At 57.7% G+C, this 19,309-nt stretch overlaps 1 protein-coding gene and 1 long non-coding RNA gene across 3 annotated transcripts; one reads left to right on the plus strand and one right to left on the minus strand.

Moving 5' to 3' along the window:
* Positions 1 to 890: 890 nt before the first annotated feature.
* Positions 891 to 18,338, plus strand: EPHB4 (EPH receptor B4). The gene is made up of 17 exons (XM_030301225.1): positions 891 to 1,056; positions 3,801 to 3,871; positions 4,057 to 4,344; positions 5,050 to 5,446; positions 6,416 to 6,571; positions 6,757 to 7,089; positions 7,395 to 7,519; positions 7,939 to 8,104; positions 9,856 to 9,958; positions 10,170 to 10,234; positions 10,353 to 10,466; positions 10,554 to 10,801; positions 14,472 to 14,687; positions 14,965 to 15,114; positions 15,522 to 15,715; positions 15,922 to 16,077; positions 17,212 to 18,338. The coding sequence occupies exons 1-17, from the start codon at positions 1,005 to 1,007 to the stop codon at positions 17,339 to 17,341; spliced, it is 2,964 nt and encodes a 987-aa protein (XP_030157085.1). The 5' UTR covers positions 891 to 1,004; the 3' UTR covers positions 17,342 to 18,338.
* LOC115504335 lies at positions 11,932 to 16,010 on the minus strand. 2 transcript variants are annotated; one of them, XR_003965661.1, is made up of 4 exons: positions 15,932 to 16,010; positions 15,145 to 15,270; positions 14,394 to 14,702; positions 11,932 to 13,037 (listed from the first exon to the last, which is right to left on the minus strand). It is a non-coding gene; the product is annotated as an uncharacterized LOC115504335 (long non-coding RNA). The 2 variants fall into 2 exon arrangements; XR_003965660.1 differs by having other exon boundaries at positions 11,932 to 13,188.
* Positions 18,339 to 19,309: the final 971 nt, after the last annotated feature.

Consider the following 19,309-nt stretch of genomic DNA (forward strand, 5'->3'; position numbering starts at 1 on the left):
CCACCCTCCATCCTCAGAAACTTCCCCCAAACATGGTCCCCTGCGCCAACTATGGAGTAGTGGGTGCATCCAGGAGTAGAATCCAAAGTCCGCAAGAAGGTTGGAGCGGGCTTCGAGTGAGTAGTGCACTTTTCCACGCACGTCCGGGCGGCCCTCCGTGCTGCTGCTGGGTGTGTTTCTCCGCTGCCTGCCGTGTGCTGGGTTCGGACCTGCCCCGGGGGTCCCCGGGCCCCGGCCCCGACACGCGCGGTCCGCGTCAGGGCGCAAGGCCACCGCGCACGTCTGGGCGGTCCCCGGGCTCCGCGCCCGCCGCCCCTCCCCCTTCTCCAAACTTTCTCCCAACTTCCCGACCTGCTCCGCTCGGCGTCCCGCTCTGCTTCCCTCATGAATTATTCAGCAGTGCGCGCTCCAATCAGCGCGCCCCGGCCCCCACGCCGAGCCCGGACTCGGGGAGGGGGGAGCTCCCCCGCCCCCCGCGCGCCCCTCCCTCCCCGGCCAGGCGCCGCCCGGCCCAGTCCCAACCCGGCCCAGCCCCGGCCCGCCCGGCCCCGCGCCGCAGTCTCCCTCCCTCCCGCTCTGTCGCCGCTCCGCTCCCACCCTCCCGGCCGGCTCGGAGCGCACCCGGCCCGGCGCGCGAGCAGCACCACTCCAGGGAGGGGGGGAGACCGCGAGCGGCCGGCCCACCCCCAGCCAGCCGGGGCGGGACCCCGAGGCCCCGGAGGGACCCCGACTCTAGCCACGTCTCGCTCTGCGCCCGCCCGGCGCAGCCAGTGCGAGGACGCCCCCCGCCCGCCCGCGCGCGTGGCGGGGACGCGGGGCCACACCTGGACGCCGCCGCCTGGTGCCTGTGCCGAGCGCGCCCGCATGGGCCCGCGCTGAGGGCCCCGACCGAGAGTCCCGGGTGGGGAGTCGGTGTCTGCCGTCTCGAGGGGGGGGGGGTCCGACCTGGGGGGGCTAGTGCCCCCCAAAACTCGGATCGGATCCAACCCGAGAAAGGCGGCGCCATGGAGCTCCGGGCTCTGCTTTGCTGGGCTTCGCTCGTCGCGGCTTTAGAAGGTGAGTTTCCCAGGGGGCACCCCGGCACTCCAGGGGCCCCCAAAGTTGGGCCTCGGAGTGAGGGAGCCGGCCTCGGTCTGCCCCTACTCCGGCACCCCAACCCTGAGCACTTCGGACCAATAGTGCTAGACCGGGCGGGGGGCGGGGAGGAGGCGGCCCGGCGGGGAGTGGAGTTTTCTTTTGTTTGGGAAAGAGAAGGAGTGGAGCTCCGTCCCGGGACTTGCCCCTGCCCCAGCTTCCCAAATTCTTAACCCTGATTCCGTACGCCCTTGGCAGCCTTTCCTTTTCTCCCTCCTCCAACCTTCAAACTGTCTCCAAAGCTTCTGTCCCTCTTCCCACCTCTGCCAAACATGAGGAAACGTTTCTGGAGGAACAACTGTAGACCAGGCAGAATGCTAGGCCAGAAAACTGCCCCCACCCCCATTCCTCATCGTTCACACCTTGATCCTGCAGTTCCCCTGGCCTCTGGCAGCTGGGCCACCTTCTAAACTCACCCTCCAAGCGCCCAAATCTGTCTCAAAGCCACTGCCTCTGCTGCCATGAGGCCCCCTCCCTGGTTTCCCCAGGCTGCACCTCAGCCCTTTAAATGCCGTCTAGACCCCAGACCTGCACTAGTCCTGCCTAGGCCCCCTTCTCCAACCCCACAGGCCAGCAGAAACTGACCTTCACAGCCCCCGGGTCACCTGAACTTAGCCTAATAGCTACCAATCTCTCTAGATTTCTGATTTTTCTGTGTTCCTCCCAGATGTTTCTTCATCCAGGAGTCTTTTCCCTCGCTTCATCTCCTAGAGGGGGAGCCGAGCCCAGAGCCCTATAAACCCTCCTCCTACGGCCCTAATCTCCTTTCAATGAGCTGCCTCCTTCCCCCCCTTCACTGCCTGGAATCAAAGGGGTCTCTGGCGGGGGGGGGGGGGGTCATGGGGGGGGCTGCTGAGGAGGAGGAATCAAAGGCAGTTGGAAACCCCTCTCCCCCAGGCTGGGCAGTGCTGCTCTGGGCTGGGGATCAAAGGCTGGGGAGGGGGAGAGGGAACCCTTGCCCGGCTCCAAGAAAGAAGGGGAAATAACTGAGTGAGGAAAAGGAAGACAAAGTGGGGAGATACGCCCCAGGGCAAAGCATGTCGAGAGGGAAGGAAAGAGGCAAAGGAGAAAGGGGGAATGTTTTCATGCTGCTAAGTAAGTTCCTTCCCAGCCTGAGGCCTGCACTAAATTTTCACCTTCACAACAGCCCTGCTGTGGGAGGGATTGTTGCCCCTATTTTACAGATGAGGAGACTGAGGCTTAGAAGAGTGAGATAACCTGCCCAGGGCCACGTGCCCCAGTGAACGTGAAAGGCTGGAGACGGAAAACCTAGGGGAGTATAGTGACAGAAATGGAGGTGGACAGAGGGTGGAGGAGAGAGGTGAGAGGCAAGAGAATTGACAGATTGAGGCAGGCCCTCTGAGCCTGAGATAGGAGGAGAGAAAGTGAGTCTCTCAGAGCGCTGAGGACAGCCCTGAAACAGACAGTGTGTAAATTGGAGACAGGAAAACACTATCCAGGCTGGAACAATGGAGGGTGGAGACGGCAGCCTCTATCCACCCCCTTCCCAGAACCCGGGCATCCTGTCCCCAGCGTGCCGGGTTGGCTCCTGCCACCCCCGGGGGCCCGGGCCTCACCTCGGGTTGGCTGGGGTCCCGTCTGACCCCTTGCCCTCCGTGGACATCACTTGGCCCCTGGGAGGAGGCTGCCCCACCCACCCACCTTCCCTTCTCCCCTGCAGCCCCCACAGGGGCAGAGGGAGGCAGGCGGGTGAGTAGGGGGAACCTGGTCCCAGGTGTGCTGCTGGCTCCCCTGGGGGCCTCCCACATGGCACTAGCCTCCCAGGGGATTCCCCTACCCTCCCTCTACCCTCCACTGCCAGGGGCTGTGATGTTTCTCCTAATCCCCCCTTTCCGCCAGAGCCCCACCCCTCCCCCAATGCCCCTCCCCAGAGACCAGAGCGGAGCGGAGCCAGGTGTGTTCACCCCTCCATACACACACCCCTAAAATCTCCTCCCCTTTTCCTTCCCGTAACCAAATCCAGATGTGAGGCCTCTGCAGGCAGGGGCCAGGGCGGGAACCCAAGCGTCCTGGCCTCCAGCACTTCCTCCTCTGACAGCAGCGAGCTCTTGAGGTGGGGGCAGCGGGTGGTGGTGGCAGGGCTGGGCCTGGGCAGCTGAGTACCACCTTCAGGGATCTAAAGGACTGGAGTGTTTGGTCCCAAAAGGAGGTGGGAGCCTGGAGCAGGAATGGGGTTGCAGGGAGGGAGGCAGTGACTTTGGATTTGAGGAAGGGACTGTGAGTGGAGGTGAGGCAGGCCCTGTAGGGAGGGGTATCCCCCTGCCTGCGGTTCTCTTCCCTCAGGTCATGCCAGGTCGGGGTTCTAGTTTAACCCTGTCTGAGCTGTTTGGCCTTCTTCCCCTTTCCTCAGGGCAGAGCGGTTCTCAGAAGCCTAGATCAGGGAATTCGGAGGGGGGCAGCCCGGTGCCTGCCAGCTGTTAGGGGTGGGGTTGGCACTCCAATAAAGAGATGAGAAACAGGGTGGCAGAGGACAGGACTTGCTCCCCTCTTCATCTCTCGGCTCAGTCAGCCCCAATGCCACCAGCTTGGAGCTCAGAGGACCCACCTGCCTCAGTCAGTTCCCAGGGATCTGGTCTCCCTGGTGTCTCCCCCAGTGCTGACTGTCTGTCTGTTTGTCTGTCTGTCTGTCTGTCTGTCTGTCTTAGAGACCCTGCTGAACACGAAACTGGAAACTGCAGACCTGAAGTGGGTCACGTTCCCTCAGGTGGAGGGGCAGGTAGGAGGCAGGCCCAGGAGCTGGGGCTTGGAGGGACACCGAAGGAGGAGGGACAAGAGGTACCTGTGCCGGCCTGCTTCCCATGCCGCCAGCCCCCAGATCACAGCAGCCTGAGCCCCTCCTTGCTTTATCACAGACACCCCCCCGAGCAGCCCCCAAGCTGATTCCCCCCACTCTCCCCACAGTGGGAGGAGCTGAGCGGCCTGGATGAAGAGCAGCACAGCGTTCGGACCTACGAGGTGTGCGACGTGCAGCGGGCCCCGGGCCTGGCCCACTGGCTGCGCACCGGCTGGGTCCCGCGCCGGGGAGCTGTCCACGTGTATGCCACGCTTCGCTTCACCATGCTCGAGTGCCTGTCCCTGACCCGGGCCGGGCGCTCCTGCAAGGAGACCTTCACTGTCTTCTACTTCGAGAGCGATGCTGACACGGCCACAGCCTTCACGCCAGCCTGGATGGAGAACCCCTACATCAAGGTACCCGGGCGCCCGGGACCCAGCCGCCGGCCAGTGCGGGACTGCGGCAGGCCCGTTGTGGTCCAGGGGCAATGGCTGAGCTTCCGAGGCCCTGGGGGATTGCGGGGGCGCTGGGGCCTGGAAGCAGAATGCTGCAGCCTGGAGAGGGAAGAAGGTGGTTGGCTGGGTGGAGCAGCCACGTGTAGTTGAGCTGCCCCCAGGACCCCCGGGGCGGGGGGGGGGGGTCGTCTAGACCACCTCCGCCACTTCCCACCTTCTCCGAGTACACCTTGCCCTTCAGAGACTCCTTTCTGCGCCTTCCATCCGATTCCTACTTGCCTTGCAAGCTTCAACTCCCCCGGGACGCCTTTGCCCTGGGGTCTCCCGCCAGCTACAGATCTCGTCATGCTTTTAACTCCTCTGTTTCCTTCGTTCCTGTTTCCTCGGCTCCGAGTCCAGGGGCCTGTCATAGAGCAGGTGTTGATAAATGTCTGCAGGGTGAGCGAGTGAAGAGAAAGGGGGGGTGCAGGACAGAGGCTGGACGCATCATAGGAGCTCAGCAAGCATAAATGGGTAATGTTGGGGCCTGCAGGCAAGTGGAGAGAAGGCTCTGGAACAGGAACGGAGGTGGTCAGGGAGAGGGTGAGCTGGGAAGAAGAAAATAGTCCCCCAGGCCCTTGGGGAGGGGAGGACAGTTGGCCATGAGTCTCTCCCTGCTCCTGGCAGGTGGACACAGTGGCTGCTGAGCACCTGACCCGGAAGCGCCCTGGGGCCGAGGCAACCGGGAAGGTGAACGTGAAGACGCTGCGTCTGGGCCCACTCACCAAGGCTGGCTTCTATCTGGCCTTCCAGGACCAGGGTGCCTGCATGGCCCTGCTGTCCCTGCACCTCTTCTACAAGAAGTGCGCCCAGCTGACCGTGAACCTCACCCGCTTCCCGGAGACTGTGCCTCGGGAGCTTGTGGTGCCCGTGGCGGGGAGCTGTGTGGCTGACGCCGTCCCCACCCCCGGCCCCAGCCCCAGCCTCTATTGCCGGGAGGATGGCCAGTGGGCCGAGCAGCCGGTCACGGGCTGCAGCTGTGCCCCAGGGTTCGAGGCCGCCGAGGGGAATACCAAGTGCCGAGGTGAGGCCCAGCGTCTTCTCCGTAAAGCTTGCCCACCCATGCAGCTCGCCCATACCCCGCTCTTGGACCCACTCCAATTTCCATTTTGAACATTTCTCTGTTCTCAAGGGCACTCACAGGGCCTGTTTACAGAACCCCCAGCATAGTTCTGAGCTCTTTCACACCCTTTTTCCTAACTGTGTCCCCAATTCTTTCCTGGATGAGGGGTGAGGGGCGCAGGGCTGACCGCAGGACGAGGGTACCTTGTTGGGCTCTGAGGACAAAGGCATCGTGGTCTCTGTTTCTTGTTCATTATGGTTTCCTCTAATTTACTGAGACTGGATTCTCACTTAGCTATTTTTCTCTAGAGTGTGCGTGCAAGACTCAGGTTTTGTAGATTGAGCATAAGGGATCTGGGAACTTCTGTGGAAAAGAAAATGACCTTACTGTCACTCACCTCCACCTGCAGTTGGCCTCTGACAGTGACAGGGCCCAGCAGTCACAGCAGGACCTGAGACTTGCACACCTTTCGAATCACAGCTATTTTCCCAGCCCGTTCCAGAAGATTCAGGAATGTCCTAGCTGCATTTTTTTGCCCATCAGGGCTTCAGTATTCCAGTGGCCATCGGGCCTGCCACTCTACCTTGTAAATAAAGAAAACACGTTCATTCCTGTGGCACAGACTTGTTTTTCTCATGTTTTGATCATCGTATTTCAGTTTACTTGGTCTCTGTTGTGATCCGGTGTATTTAGTGGTGTGCATTTAAAAACATAATTCTGAGCAGCGGTCTGTGGTTTCACCAGACTGCCAGAGGGCATTTGTAGGGGGTGTCGAGGTTAACAAAGGTCAGAAACCCTGATCTGGAGGGAGGGTCCCCTTCTCCTCTTAGAGGCGAAGTTTCTGAGCTCTTCCCTTGCTGCTCCCTGTGTGCCCTCCACGCAACTTTAAGAGCAGCTGAATGTTTCTGATGAACGCTGTCTCTCTCTCAGCCTGTGCCCAAGGCACCTTCAAGCCCTTAAATGGGGAGGGGTCCTGCCAGTCGTGTCCAGCCAACAGCCACTCCAACACCATTGGCTCGCCCGTCTGCCAGTGCCGCGTCGGGTACTTCCGGGCCCTCACAGACTCCCGGGGTGCGCCCTGTACCAGTAAGTGACCAGTGACCCCTGGGGCGGCGGGTGGACACCCACCCCAGCTCCCAGCCTCTCCGGCCTTCCTCCTCTTGGCCCTGGCCTGCTGGTGCTCAGCCAAGACAAGAAGTCACGAGGCTGCCTGCGTGCCCCACTGCCCCTCTCTGCTGAGCGGGTCACCCTGACTCCCTGGTGTCCCACAGCGCCGCCCTCTGCTCCGAGAAGTGTGGTTCCCCGGCTGAATGGCTCCTCCCTGCGCCTGGAGTGGAGCGCCCCCCTCGAGTCCGGGGGCCGAGATGACCTCACGTATGCCCTGCGCTGCCGGGAGTGCCGCCCTGGGGGGTCCTGCACACCCTGCGGAGGAGACCTGACCTTCGACCCTGGCCCCCGGGACCTTGTGGAGCCCTGGGTGGCGATTCGTGGGCTGCGTCCTGACTTCACCTATACGTTCGAGGTCACCGCCTCGAATGGGGTGTCCTCCTTAGCCACCGGACCTGTCCCGTTTGAGGCTGTGAATGTCACCACTGACCGTGAGGGTGAGACTTCGAGCCGGCTGGAAGGGACGCAGCTGGCCCCAAGGCCTGAAGGGCAAAAGTCGGTGGTGGGGCAGTGAGGCCGCCGGGAAGCGTGGAAAGTCAGGGCTTGCAGGGCAAGAGGCAGACACAGCGAGTGAAAAACGGTGCCGAGGCAGGCAGGCTTTCAGGACGGGGCAGAGAGAGTCAGAGGCAACTCCTGGAACAGCTGGAGGACCGACACAGGTGTAGCCAGCAGAGGCAGAGTTGGAAAGACAGGGAACAGACCTGTCACGAGCAAATACCCTACCCTGTCCTCTCCCTCACAGTACCGCCCCCAGTGTCCGACATCCGGGTGACGAGGTCATCACCCAGCAGCTTGAGCCTGGCCTGGGCTGTTCCCCGGGCACCCAGCGGAGCCGTGCTGGACTACGAGGTCAAGTACCACGAGAAGGTGAGAGCAGGACCTGCCCCTGGGGGTTTGGGGTGGGCAGGGGGACGTGTTTGGGGACTGGGACACCTCAATTACAGGCATCCAATAGGCATTTGAATTCTAGCTCTGCGGAGTACTAGCTGTGTGACCTTGGGCCAGCCCCTTGGCCTCTCTGAGTTTAATAACCCCATTGTAAGTCAGTTACAGGTACCAACCCCACAGAATGGCTGCAAGGATTAAATGCTATGATAAAAACCAAACACCCAGCACAGTGGATACCTAAATGAGCTCTGAGGCCCCTCTTGCTGCACAGGGGAACCAAGATGCAATGATGGGGGAGGCTCAGGGCAGGGAGGAAGAGGTGGGAAGAGCAGTGGAAACATGGCGGGGGGCGGGGGGGGGTGCCTGGTTTACAGCCAGCCCCTCCTCCTCTCGGACAGGGCACAGAGGGCCCCAGCAGCGTGCGGTTCCTGAAGACGTCTGAAAACCGGGCGGAGCTGCGGGGACTGAAACGGGGAGCCAGCTACCTGGTCCAGGTGCGGGCGCGCTCCGAGGCCGGCTACGGGCCCTTCGGCCAGGAGCACCACAGCCAAACACAGCTGGACGGTGAGCCTGGGGAGCAGGGCATGGGCGGGCCTTGCCCGTGCCCTCGGAGGACCCCCAAAGTCACGTTCCCATGCTCCTCTTTCAACCACAAGGCGTTTTGGCCTAGTGAGGAGAGCATAGGCTGCAGAAACCAAAACGTATAGCTGGGAGGGGAGACCTGCTCAGTGGCTTTCCGGCTGTGTGACTTTCGGCAGAAGCCTGACCCTTCCTTAAGTCCCACCTCTCTCCTCCCCACAAAGTGGAAATATCCCGAGGCCTCTCTCACAGGGTTCCAAGGATTAACTGAGGTGACACCTGTTCATTTTTATGTATTCCTTTTTCATGTTTGTTTATTTTGAGAAAGAGAGTGAGCACACGAGCAAGGGAGGGGCAGAGAGAGAATCCCAATCAGGCTCTCGCTGTCAGCGCAGGGCCCTATGCGGGGCTCAAACTCCCAAACCATGAGATCATGACCTGAGCCAAAATCAAGAGTCGGACACTTAACCGACTGAGCCACCCGGGCACCCCATACCTATTCATTTTAATATGCTTGGCCCCGGGGGGCCCCTGGGTGACATTTGAGCATCTGACTTCGGCTCAGGTCGTGATCTCACGGTTCATGGGTTCGAGCCCTGCTTCGGGCTCTGTGCTGAACGCTTGCTCAGAGCCTGGAGTTTGCTTCGGATTCTGTGTCTCCCTCTCTCTCTGCCCCTCCCCCGCTCGAGGTCTGTCTCACTCTGTCTCTCAAAAATAAATAAATGTAAAGAAAAAAAAAATTTACTATGCTTGGCCCAGTAGCTTTCTGAGCCTTTTCATTTGACAGTTTAATTGAGCTGGGACTCACATGCCATACAATTCACCCACTTAGAGTGTACAGTTTGGTGGCTTTTAGTATATTCAGTGTTGTGTGACCATCACAATTAATTTTAGAACCTTTCAGCATCCAAAGAGAGATACTATAGCCCTTTAGTCACCCCCAGCCCCTGGCAAACACTAATTTACTTTCTGTCCCTGTGGATTTACTTACTCTGGACATTTCATACAAACAGGAACCGTGCATTCTGTGGCCTTTGGAGACTGGCTTCATCCTTCACTCAGGACAATGTTTTCTTTTTTTTCTTTTTTTCAAGTTTATTTTGGGAGAGAGAAGGGGGGTGTGGAGAGAGGGGGAGAGAGAATCACAAGCAGGCTCCACACTGGAGCCTGACGTGGAGCTCGATCCCATGACCCTGAAATCATGACCTAAGCCAAAATCAGGAGTCAGATAGATGCTCAACCGACTAAGCCCTTCAACCACCTAGGCACCTCTAGGAGAGTGTTTTCGAGATTCACCCATATTATAGCGTGTATCAGTGCTGTTTACGGCTGAAAAATATTCCATTGTATGGCTACAGCATGTCTTATATATCCATTCATCTGTTGATGGACATCTGGGTTACTTCCACTTTTTTGGCTACAAACCTTTTCATTTTTAGCCCTTGGGGACTTTCTGTGATCACCAGTGTCTGTAACTGAACAAAATCAAACTGCTCTTGCCGCAACTAGGTCTGGAAACTTCCCCCCTTGCCCTGAGGGACTTGGGAGGGGCCCCCACCTGTGGAAGGCAGTCCGAAAACCACTGTGCTTCCCGGACCCTGCGTCTCCTCCGCCTTCCCCGTACCCCCCACCCTGCTGGGGGCCTGTTCGCGAGGGAACACAGCTCGTGCCTTGCGGCTGGTGTGGGGTCCCCAGGGGCCGTCGGCTTCTCTTGATCACCAGTTTTTCTCCCCCAGAGAATGAGAGCTGGCGGGAGCAGCTGGCCCTGATCGCAGGCACGGCGGTCGTGGGTGTGGTGCTGGTCTTGGTGGTCATCGTCATCGCCGTCCTGTGCCTCAGGTGAGGGCTCTGGGCACCTGGAGGCCCTTGGGAAGGCCCGTGTAGCTGTCCACCTGCCCGCTCGCTCCAGGCAAACCTCCCTCAATGCCCCAGGATACTTGTTTTCTCTTGGAAGCTTCTCTCCTCCCCGCTCCTCCTCCCCCCGGTCCTGTCCCTTTGGGAACGCACAGGTGTGGGATTCAGTTTACCTTTTCTTTCCCATTGGCCACAGGAAGCAGAGCAGCGGGAGAGAAGCTGAATACTCAGACAAACACGGACAGTATCTCATCGGGCACGGTGGGTAGGCGTGTCCTGAAAGAGGCAGGACTGGGGGCCAAGCTGTGAGCCGAGAACCCAGGCATCTGAGTGCATGGGAAGCTGCTTCTCGGTTAACGGGGCCTGTGTGATCCCTCAGGTACTAAGGTCTACATTGACCCCTTCACTTACGAAGACCCTAATGAGGCTGTAAGAGAGTTTGCAAAAGAGATCGATGTCTCCTATGTGAAGATTGAGGAGGTGATTGGCGCAGGTGAGAGGAAGGCTGGGCGCCTGTGGGAGGAAAAGGAGGGCCAGATGGTGGGCAGAGGAGGGCTGACCCTCAGCGTCCTTCCTGAAGGCGAGTTTGGCGAGGTGTGTCGGGGGCGGCTCAAGGCCCCAGGGAAGAAAGAGAGCTGTGTGGCCATCAAGACCCTGAAAGGGGGCTACACGGAGAGGCAGCGGCGGGAGTTCCTAAGTGAGGCCTCCATCATGGGCCAGTTCGAGCACCCCAACATCATCCGCCTGGAGGGCGTGGTCACCAACAGCGTGCCCGTCATGATCCTCACCGAGTTCATGGAGAACGGCGCCCTGGACTCCTTCCTGCGGGTGAGCCTTCTGCCCCCAGCCTCCCGCACCCCCCTCACTCCCCCAGCACAGCCAAGGAGCTCAGAACCAAGGTAGATCGTGGGGTGCACATCACACCTCCTCTGCCCTTTGTTCTCCCTTCGGGACAGCTTGAATTCCTGGGACTGGCCTTTCCTTTCGGCCGTGAGTGGCAATGGCGTCTCGGTGGGGCGAGCTGACCCCAAGATTTGGAAGGATGGTCATTTGTCCTTTTGACAAATATTTCCTGAGTGCCACCTGGCACATCAGCCACTGTCCTAGGTCCTGGGAATAAAGCCATGAACATCTCTGCCCTTCACAGTATAATCGAGGAGACTGGAAATTAACAACTAAACAAATTTTTTGGAATACAGATATTTTGGGGGCGCCAGGGTGGCTCAGTCGGTTGAGCGTCCGATTCTTGATTTTTAGCTGAGGTCATGATCCCAGGGTTGTGGGATCAAGCCCCGAGTGGGGTTCTGTGGATGGAGCCTGCTTAAGATTCTCTCTCCCTTTGTCCCTCTCCCCTCCCACTTTCTGTCACTCTAAAAAAAAAAAAAAATTAAATACAGATCATTTGGAAAAGTGACTTGAGATGATGGGGAAGAGTTTCTTTTAATTTTCATCACTTTAACAGGCTTCACTGGATTTTATTTTATTTTTTAACTTTACATCTTTTTGGGGGAAAAAAATGCATTTTCCTACAGAGCAAGATATTGCATTTAACAGAATTATGATGCTTCCTCGGGATCATCCGGTACCCAGTCAATATTCACATTTCCCTAGTTGTCCCCCAGATGTCTCCTTCCTCCTGGTTCCTCCAAACCAGGATCTAGTTCAAGCATTGCGCTTAGTGGTTTTGTTTGTTTGTTTGTTTTGTTGTGTTTTGTTTTTCCTGGTGGTTATTTTTTTTTTTTTAATTATTTTTTTTTTCAACGTTTATTTATTTTTGGGACAGAGAGAGACAGAGCATGAACGGGCGAGGGGCAGAGAGAGAGGGAGACACAGAATCGGAAACAGGCTCCAGGCTCTGAGCCATCAGCCCAGAGCCCGACGCGGGGCTCGAACTCACGGACCGCGAGATCGTGACCTGGCTGAAGTCGGACGCTTAACCGACTGCGCCACCCAGGCGCCCTGGTGGTTATTTTTTTGAGCCTCTTCTAAATCCAGGACCGTTCTTTGTTGTGACACACTGACATTCTGAAAAGCTGGGCCTCTTATTCCTTTGAATGTCTCACCTGCTGGATTTATCAGCTTCTTCCCTATGGGGTCATTGTTTCTCCACTTCCTTTAAGAGAAGATAGATTTAATGTTCTGATAAGTTCAAAAGTAAATATGTGTGGCCAGCCTCCATCGGGGGTGCTGTGTACCTCACATGACACCCCATCCAGAGACAGGCTCTCTGGCTCTCATCAGGAGAGATGCTGAGGCAGGCCTTGGGGTAGTGTGATGGCGGCCTGACCCTTCCTTGTGGACACAGGCTTCTGTTCCTTGGTACCGTACAAAGGTCTGGTTGCCAAGAGAGGGAGGGAGGGTCTATTTTAGAAGAGATGACATTTGGGGTGCCCGGCTGGCTCAGTCGGTGGAGCATGCGACTCTTGATCTCGAGGTTGTGAGTTCAAGCTCCACGTTGGGTGTAGAGATTCCATTTAAAAAAGAAGAAGAAGAAGAAGAGAGGACATTTGGGCTGACATTTGGGTAGATGAGAGAGAGCCAGCCAGGAGCAGATGGAGGAGAAGCACGTGGGCCTCATGGCCTTAGTAAGGAGTTTGGATTTGATTAGAAGTACAAAGGGAAGCCTTTGGAGGGATTTCGGCAAGAGAGGTGATTTGAGGAGCTCCCTTTGGCGTGCTGGGGGGCAAGAGCCAAGAGCCAGTGGGGAGACTCGCAATCCTTTGGGGCCCGGCAGTTGCAGCAGGATGGGGAGAAGTGGCTGGATTCGGGACGTGGTTTGGAGGCAGGGCCAGCAGAACCCGCTGATGGATTGTAAGTGGCAGGTGAGGAAGAGAGGAATCGCAGAGAACCCTGGCGTCTGCCCCGAGCATCTGGCCAGCGGCGTTTCTGCAAGCTGAGTTTTGAGGTGTGGGACAGGGGCAGGCTTAGAGGAGGGTTCAGAATTCAGGGTTTGGACTCTGGCCCTGGCCCTGCATGGCTGCCAAGGGTCCCCTGCGTGCTTGCTGAATCCAGAGGATGGGATTTGTCCACTGTAACTGTTGGGCTGATCCGGTGAGAGCAGACTCTGTAAAGGTCAAGGTCAGGCTTTAGGTCTTGGCTTTGGCGCCGTGTTCATTGATCGCACCCAGTTTTTCACTGCCGTGTTGCAGGCTACACACAGCTGGTCCAAGAGGGCTGAGCAAGCTTTCTTTGGGTCAGCACAAGTGCATCTGCACCTGTAGACAGGTAGTTTAGGGCACACCTCAACTGTTGCCACTCTGTTGCCTCCAAATAAAAAGAACATACTAGGGGCGCCTGGGCTGCTCAATCAGTTAAGTATCTGACTCTTGATCTCAGCTCAGGTCTTGATCTCAGGATCCTGAGTTCAAGCCCTGCACTGGGCTCTGTCCTGGGCACGGAGCCTACTTAAAAATGGGGGGAAAAGGGGCTCCTGGGTGGCTCAGTCGGTTAAGCGGCCGACTTCGGCTCAGGTCATGATCTCGCGGTCCGTGAGTTCGAGCCCCGCGTCGGGCTCTGTGCTGACTGCTCAGAGCCTGGAGCCTGTTTCAGATTCTGTGTCTCCCTCTCTCTCTGACCCTCCCCCGTTCATGCTCTGTCTTTCTCTCTCTGTCTCAAAAGTAAATAAACGTGAAAAAAAAAAATTTTTTTAAAAATGGGGGGAAAAGAGTTGTGTCAGAAATAAGGAAAAAATTAGGGGCTCCTGGGTGGCTCAGTCGGTTGAGCCTCCAACTTCAGCTCGGGTCATGATCTCACGGCTCATGGGTTCAAGCCCTACGTCGGGCTCTGTGCTGACAGCTCAGAGCCTGGAACTTGGTTCGGATTCTGTGTCTCCCTCTCTCTCTGCCCCTCCCCTGCTCGCACTCTGTCTCTCTCTGTCTCTCAACAATAAATAAATGTTAAAAAAATTTTTTTAATAAAAAAATAAACATTAAAAACATTTTTTTTAAAAGTAAAAAACTGAAAAAAAAAAAAAGTACTAGATTAAAAGGATTTGTTGATACTCCCTGGATATAAAGCCCTGCCTTAGGCTAAACAGAAGAAAATGATTTTTTTTGTTTTTGTTTTTAATAATGTTTATGATTTTGAGAGGAAGAGAGAGACGGAGCACGAGCAAGGAAGGGGCAGAGAGAAAGGGAGACACAGAATCTGAAGCAGGCTCCAGGCTCTCAGCTGTCAGCACAGGGCCCAACGTGGGGCTCAAACCCACGAACTGTGAGATCATGACTTGAGTTGGGGTCTGACGCTTAACCGACTAAGCCATCCAGGCGCCCCTAAATCAAAGAAAAGTTAAAAATAATCGTATAATCTTGAACATCATGTCAGGTTACTGTAGTGAGAGCTGAGAGAGCTCAGAGTAAGAGAAAAGAGGAGGGCTTACCTGGGAAGGAGGAGGGCTTACCTGGGAAGGAGGAGGGCTTACCTGGGAGGTCAGCGGAAGGAAGGGGGGGATGGCAGGTGCGCTGGCCTGATGGTGCCCTCTCCCTCGTCTGGTCTCCAGCTGAACGACGGGCAGTTCACCGTCATCCAGCTGGTGGGCATGTTGCGGGGCATCGCCTCAGGCATGCGGTACCTGGCTGAGATGAGCTACGTCCACCGAGACCTGGCTGCCCGTAACATCCTGGTCAACAGCAACCTTGTCTGCAAGGTTTCCGACTTCGGGCTTTCCCGCTTCCTGGAGGAGAACTCTTCTGACCCCACCTACACGAGCTCTCTGGTGAGGCTGGGGGACCTGCGTATGAACTAGGTTCTCAGGGCCAGGTGGAAAGATGGGAGGCACTGGCAGCTCCAGTTCAGGGTCAGGATGTGAGCGCAGACCATGGAGGGGGCGGTCAACTTAGGGAACCCAACTTCCGGTGTCCAGGAAAAGAACAGAGTTGAGCTATGTGTCTGAGTCCCAGAAAGAAAGGAGGCCTGGGGGAAGGCAAAGGCAGGGGGCCAAATGCCTGGGTCCTGTGAGTCCCTCAGCTAACCTTTTCCCTCCTCATCTTTAGGGGGGAAAGATTCCCATCAGATGGACAGCCCCTGAGGCCATCGCCTTCCGGAAATTCACATCTGCTAGTGATGCCTGGAGCTACGGAATTGTGATGTGGGAGGTCATGTCATTTGGGGAACGTCCATACTGGGACATGAGCAATCAGGATGTAAGTGTCCCATAGTCCTGCCAAGCTTACCTGAAATGTTCTCTCGCCTGGGATATGGGTTGGGGAGTGGGGTCCCCAAAGAGCTAATCGCTGTTGTCCTTGAGGGTGGCACAGAGTAGAGTTGATCTTTGTATCCAAGACTTTGATACAGCACGTCTGGTCACAGAAGGACACAGAGGAGGGCAGGGTTGGGAAGTTACTCATCTAGATCACGGCCCAAGAGCCACTGGGGCTTCGAGCCACAGCCAGCTTCAGCCCCGGCCAGGAGGACCCCCGCCCCAAATCTGCCATTCTCAGGGGCTATGGCACCTCTCCCGGCATCTGCCAAGTCCCCATTTTCTGGGAGTCCTTTGGCACCCCAGTGTTCCCGGGAGACCCTCACCCAGTGCTCCTACCTGTCCTTCCAGGTGATCAATGCCATTGAACAGGACTACCGGCTGCCCCCGCCCCCAGACTGCCCCACTTCCCTGCACCAGCTCATGCTGGACTGTTGGCAGAAGGACCGGAACGCACGGCCCCGCTTCCCCCAGGTGGTCAGCGCCCTCGACAAGATGATCCGGAACCCAGCCAGTCTCAAAATCGTGGCCAGGGAGAATGGCGGGTGAGGATCCCAGACAGCGGGCTTCCTTCCCACACTCTGCCACCACCTGAGAGCCCCCCCCACCCCCCGCCCTTCCTCCTCAGAAGTATCCGTCCCTCTGGTGGTTTGTGGGATTGTCCCTGCCTGCTTCTCCGAGGCTGGGCCCAGAGTCTCCACCTGATGTAGCCCTGGAGCTCAGCGCGCCCCTCCCCATCCTTGCCTCCCAGGGCCTCGCACCCACTCCTGGATCAGAGGCAGCCTCACTACTCAGCTTTCGGCTCTGTGGGTGAGTGGCTTCGAGCCATCAAGATGGGAAGATACGAGGAAAGTTTCGCAGCCGCTGGCTTTGGCTCCTTCGAACTGGTCAGCCAGATCTCCGCTGAGTAAGTCGTGGCAGAAGCCGGAGGTGGTGGCTGAGGGGTACCTGGGGACCAGGTTTAGCAGGGACCTTTGGGGGAGATTCCTGGTGCAAACCCTGTTAGCAAGAGTCTCCACCACCACCACCCCCACCAAAACAAGCAGTAACAGCTCTGGGGGCTGAGAGCCCACAGAATCTCCCAGGCCGGCATTGCCCAGCTCACCCCTTTGCGCCACCCCATGGCCCTGCGGCACCATAGGTATCTATCCTTGTGTATCTACATTCCGGGCTCTGCTCTCACATTAACAGTGACAACTCTGGCTGTTTTCCCCACCCATAAAAGGAGAGGGTTGGACTAGGTTTTGGAGATCCTTTCCAGCTTTAATGTTAAATAGTTTTATGGTTCCAACGCCTCTCACTTGCCTCTCACTTTGTTCCCCCAGTCGGCCCCTCTGGCGCTCCACCTTTCTGCCTTCCCATTTCCCTCCCAGGCTCTTTTCTCAGGCCAGGTTTGAATAACACGTGGAAGGAAGAGAAATCTAGGAACCAGGGGGTGGGAGGCAGTCTCCCCGCAGGGCAGGTCATGGACCCCCCTGCTCCCTGATTGTCCAAGAGACTCGTGCTCTCTATTTCCCACCTCTGCTATTCTCCCTTATCTCAGGCTCCAGGCCTCAGGATGGGGGGGGGGGGGGGGGGGGGGGGGCAGCTTGTGTTCGCCCCTCCCCCCTTCCTCCCCACCCTCTCTTCCTCTCTCTCCGACCTTTTCTTCTGACTTCTCTTTTCTCCTCTAAAGCAATCTATGCAGCCCCTTCCCCCAACCTCATTTTGCGCGTTTTTCCCTCTTTCATTCCTCCCCTCCGCTGATTCTCTGCCTTTTCCTAATCCTTGCTGGAGCCCCAACCTGTGGCCCCCACAACCTCCCACCAGCCAGCCCTGCTCAGCTACCTACCCCACCCTCTACTGCGGCTGTGCAGAAGGACTGAGGCCCCGCTCTTAAATCCTCCGGAAACTGCCGGCAACTATTGGCAACTATTGACGTGCCCCTCCCCTGCTGGCCTTCCTGATTGGCTGACAGTCCTGAGGCAAGACAAGGTGTCTGGAGCTAAGAGAGCCTCCCTGGGAGCCCTATGGCCTCACCTAGCTCTCCCTTCTTCCCCAGGGACCTGCTCCGAATTGGAGTCACTCTGGCGGGACACCAGAAGAAAATCCTGGCCAGTGTCCAGCACATGAAGTCCCAGGCCAAGCCTGGAGCCCCGGGTGGGTCGGGAGCACCAGCCCCCCAGTACTGACCTGCACCTGCTTGCCTGGCCCCACTGCTCTGGAGCGGCAGGAACTCCCAGCTGGGGACACCGCTCCCCTTCTTCCTGGGACAGAGTCGGATGGGGACCCAAGAGGCCATCATACCTAGGCCCCACTGGATTGCACTTTGAACCCGTGGGGGTGGGGAGCTGGCAATTTGGAGACAGGATTTGAGGATTCTGCCATATGAGAGTAGAAATCACATGTCCCCCCCGCCCCCCAGGCGGGGAACCCTATGCCAAGGGTGCGGGAGCCCTTCCCTCGGGATTGGGTGTGACCAGAGGGAAAGGAAGTGCTTATAATCTGCCAACTTCCCAGGAGTGGTTGGGCACGATCCCCACAACCTCCCTCTGATCCCCAGTTAGGGCCCCACGTACCGCCCCCCCTTCACCTCGAAGGGCCACTGCACTGCCCTGCAGACCAAAGAGAAGAGGGTGACTAGCCTGGGAGCTCGGGAGTGGAGAGCGCCGCATCGTGGCCGGAGGCGGGAAGGGGTGTCGTGGCCCAGTGACAAAATCATTGGACTTGGATGTCCCAACCTTGCTGCTGTCTTCCCCGAACTCAGTTTTCCCTTGTAAATGGTCCTCCCCCATCTGCTGCCTTCATATTGAAGGTTTTTGAGTTTTATTTTTTATTTTGGCCTTATTCCCCCCGCCCTTATTTTGTTGTTTTTTGTTGTTGTTTGTTCTTCCACCGTCCTTGTCATTACCTTTTGTGTTGGAGGGGCCCGTTTCATTATTGCCTCCTTTGCCCAGGGTGAAACAGGGCCTCATCGCTGTGTCTGTTTCCGGAACAATGCCTTGGTCACACCACAACTCCCAGACACTTCCCTGCCCCCAAGTACCCCCAAGCTGTGTCCATGAGGGGGTGTGGGAGGGGTGAGGTGGTGGTGGAAACCAGAGACAGACACCGGTGCTTGGAGGGGATCTTAAATTATATTTAAAACAATTTTTTTTTTGTATAAATAAAAGAAACTGGGAAACTGTGCGGTTCTGGGGGTGATTGGGGATGGGGGATGGGCCAGGTTTCCGCGGAGAGTGCGGCCTGGGTATGGAAGAGTGGTCGGAGGTCTGGAGACAGGGCTGCAGGGGGCTGCAGGCTTGGTTCCCGGGCCCCAGGGTGTGTCTGAGGTGGTGGGGTGGGGGCAGTGGGAGATGAGTCATTGGCAGCTGCTTCTAACGGCTCCAGATGGTTCTGCCAAGAGCCTGGGGCACCTCCGGGGTGGGGCTGCCCCTCCCTCCCCTGTCCTGGTTCCCCAGCCCTGGTAGGGGGCCTCACCCGGGGAGGCCTTGAGCTTGTAGCCCTGCCCCGCAGCCCCCTGAAGGGGTATAAGGGGGCATTGGCTGGGGTGGGGGTCCAGTTAGATGAAGGAGACAGATGTGGGCCAGATGTTGGCAGCTGGGGTTGGTTTAGAGGCAATGGGGGAAAAGTCTGCATGAGCTGTGGGGGAGGGGCAGAGCTGGAGTGAGGGATGTGGACCCCCCACGGGTACACACACAGACAGACAGAGACACACACACACACACACACACACACACACCCTGGGCTGAGTCCTTGGGAAGACAATTCCCCCTTTCAAGATGCTGCCCGGGCAGGTTCTCCCAGGCTCTTCGGAAAGGGAGGGGAAACCACCTGAATGTCTTCCCCCAACTTCCAAACAGGAAGATGGGGATGGGGTCAAACCCCTGCGAGCCCTTGTTGCCCTCTTTTGTTCCTTTGCTCCCAATCTGCCCACCCTCAGGGACACCTGCAGGGGCCAGCCTTGCTACTTCTGCATCTCCGGTGGCCCCTGTTGTGTTGGGTCTGTGCGGGACCCCAAATCACAGTTTCTGCCCTTCCCTGCCCAGGTGGCCTCAGGTGGCGATCCCGTCTGTGATTTCCTACCTGTCCCAGCGTCTTCTAGCGTCCCTAATGCTCTGGAATCCTCTGTCCACTCCCTCGATGACCCATCACTCCTG

The sequence above is a fragment of the Lynx canadensis genome, chromosome E3, assembly GCF_007474595.2.
Source record: "Lynx canadensis isolate LIC74 chromosome E3, mLynCan4.pri.v2, whole genome shotgun sequence".
Classification (NCBI taxonomy): domain Eukaryota; kingdom Metazoa; phylum Chordata; class Mammalia; order Carnivora; family Felidae; genus Lynx; species Lynx canadensis.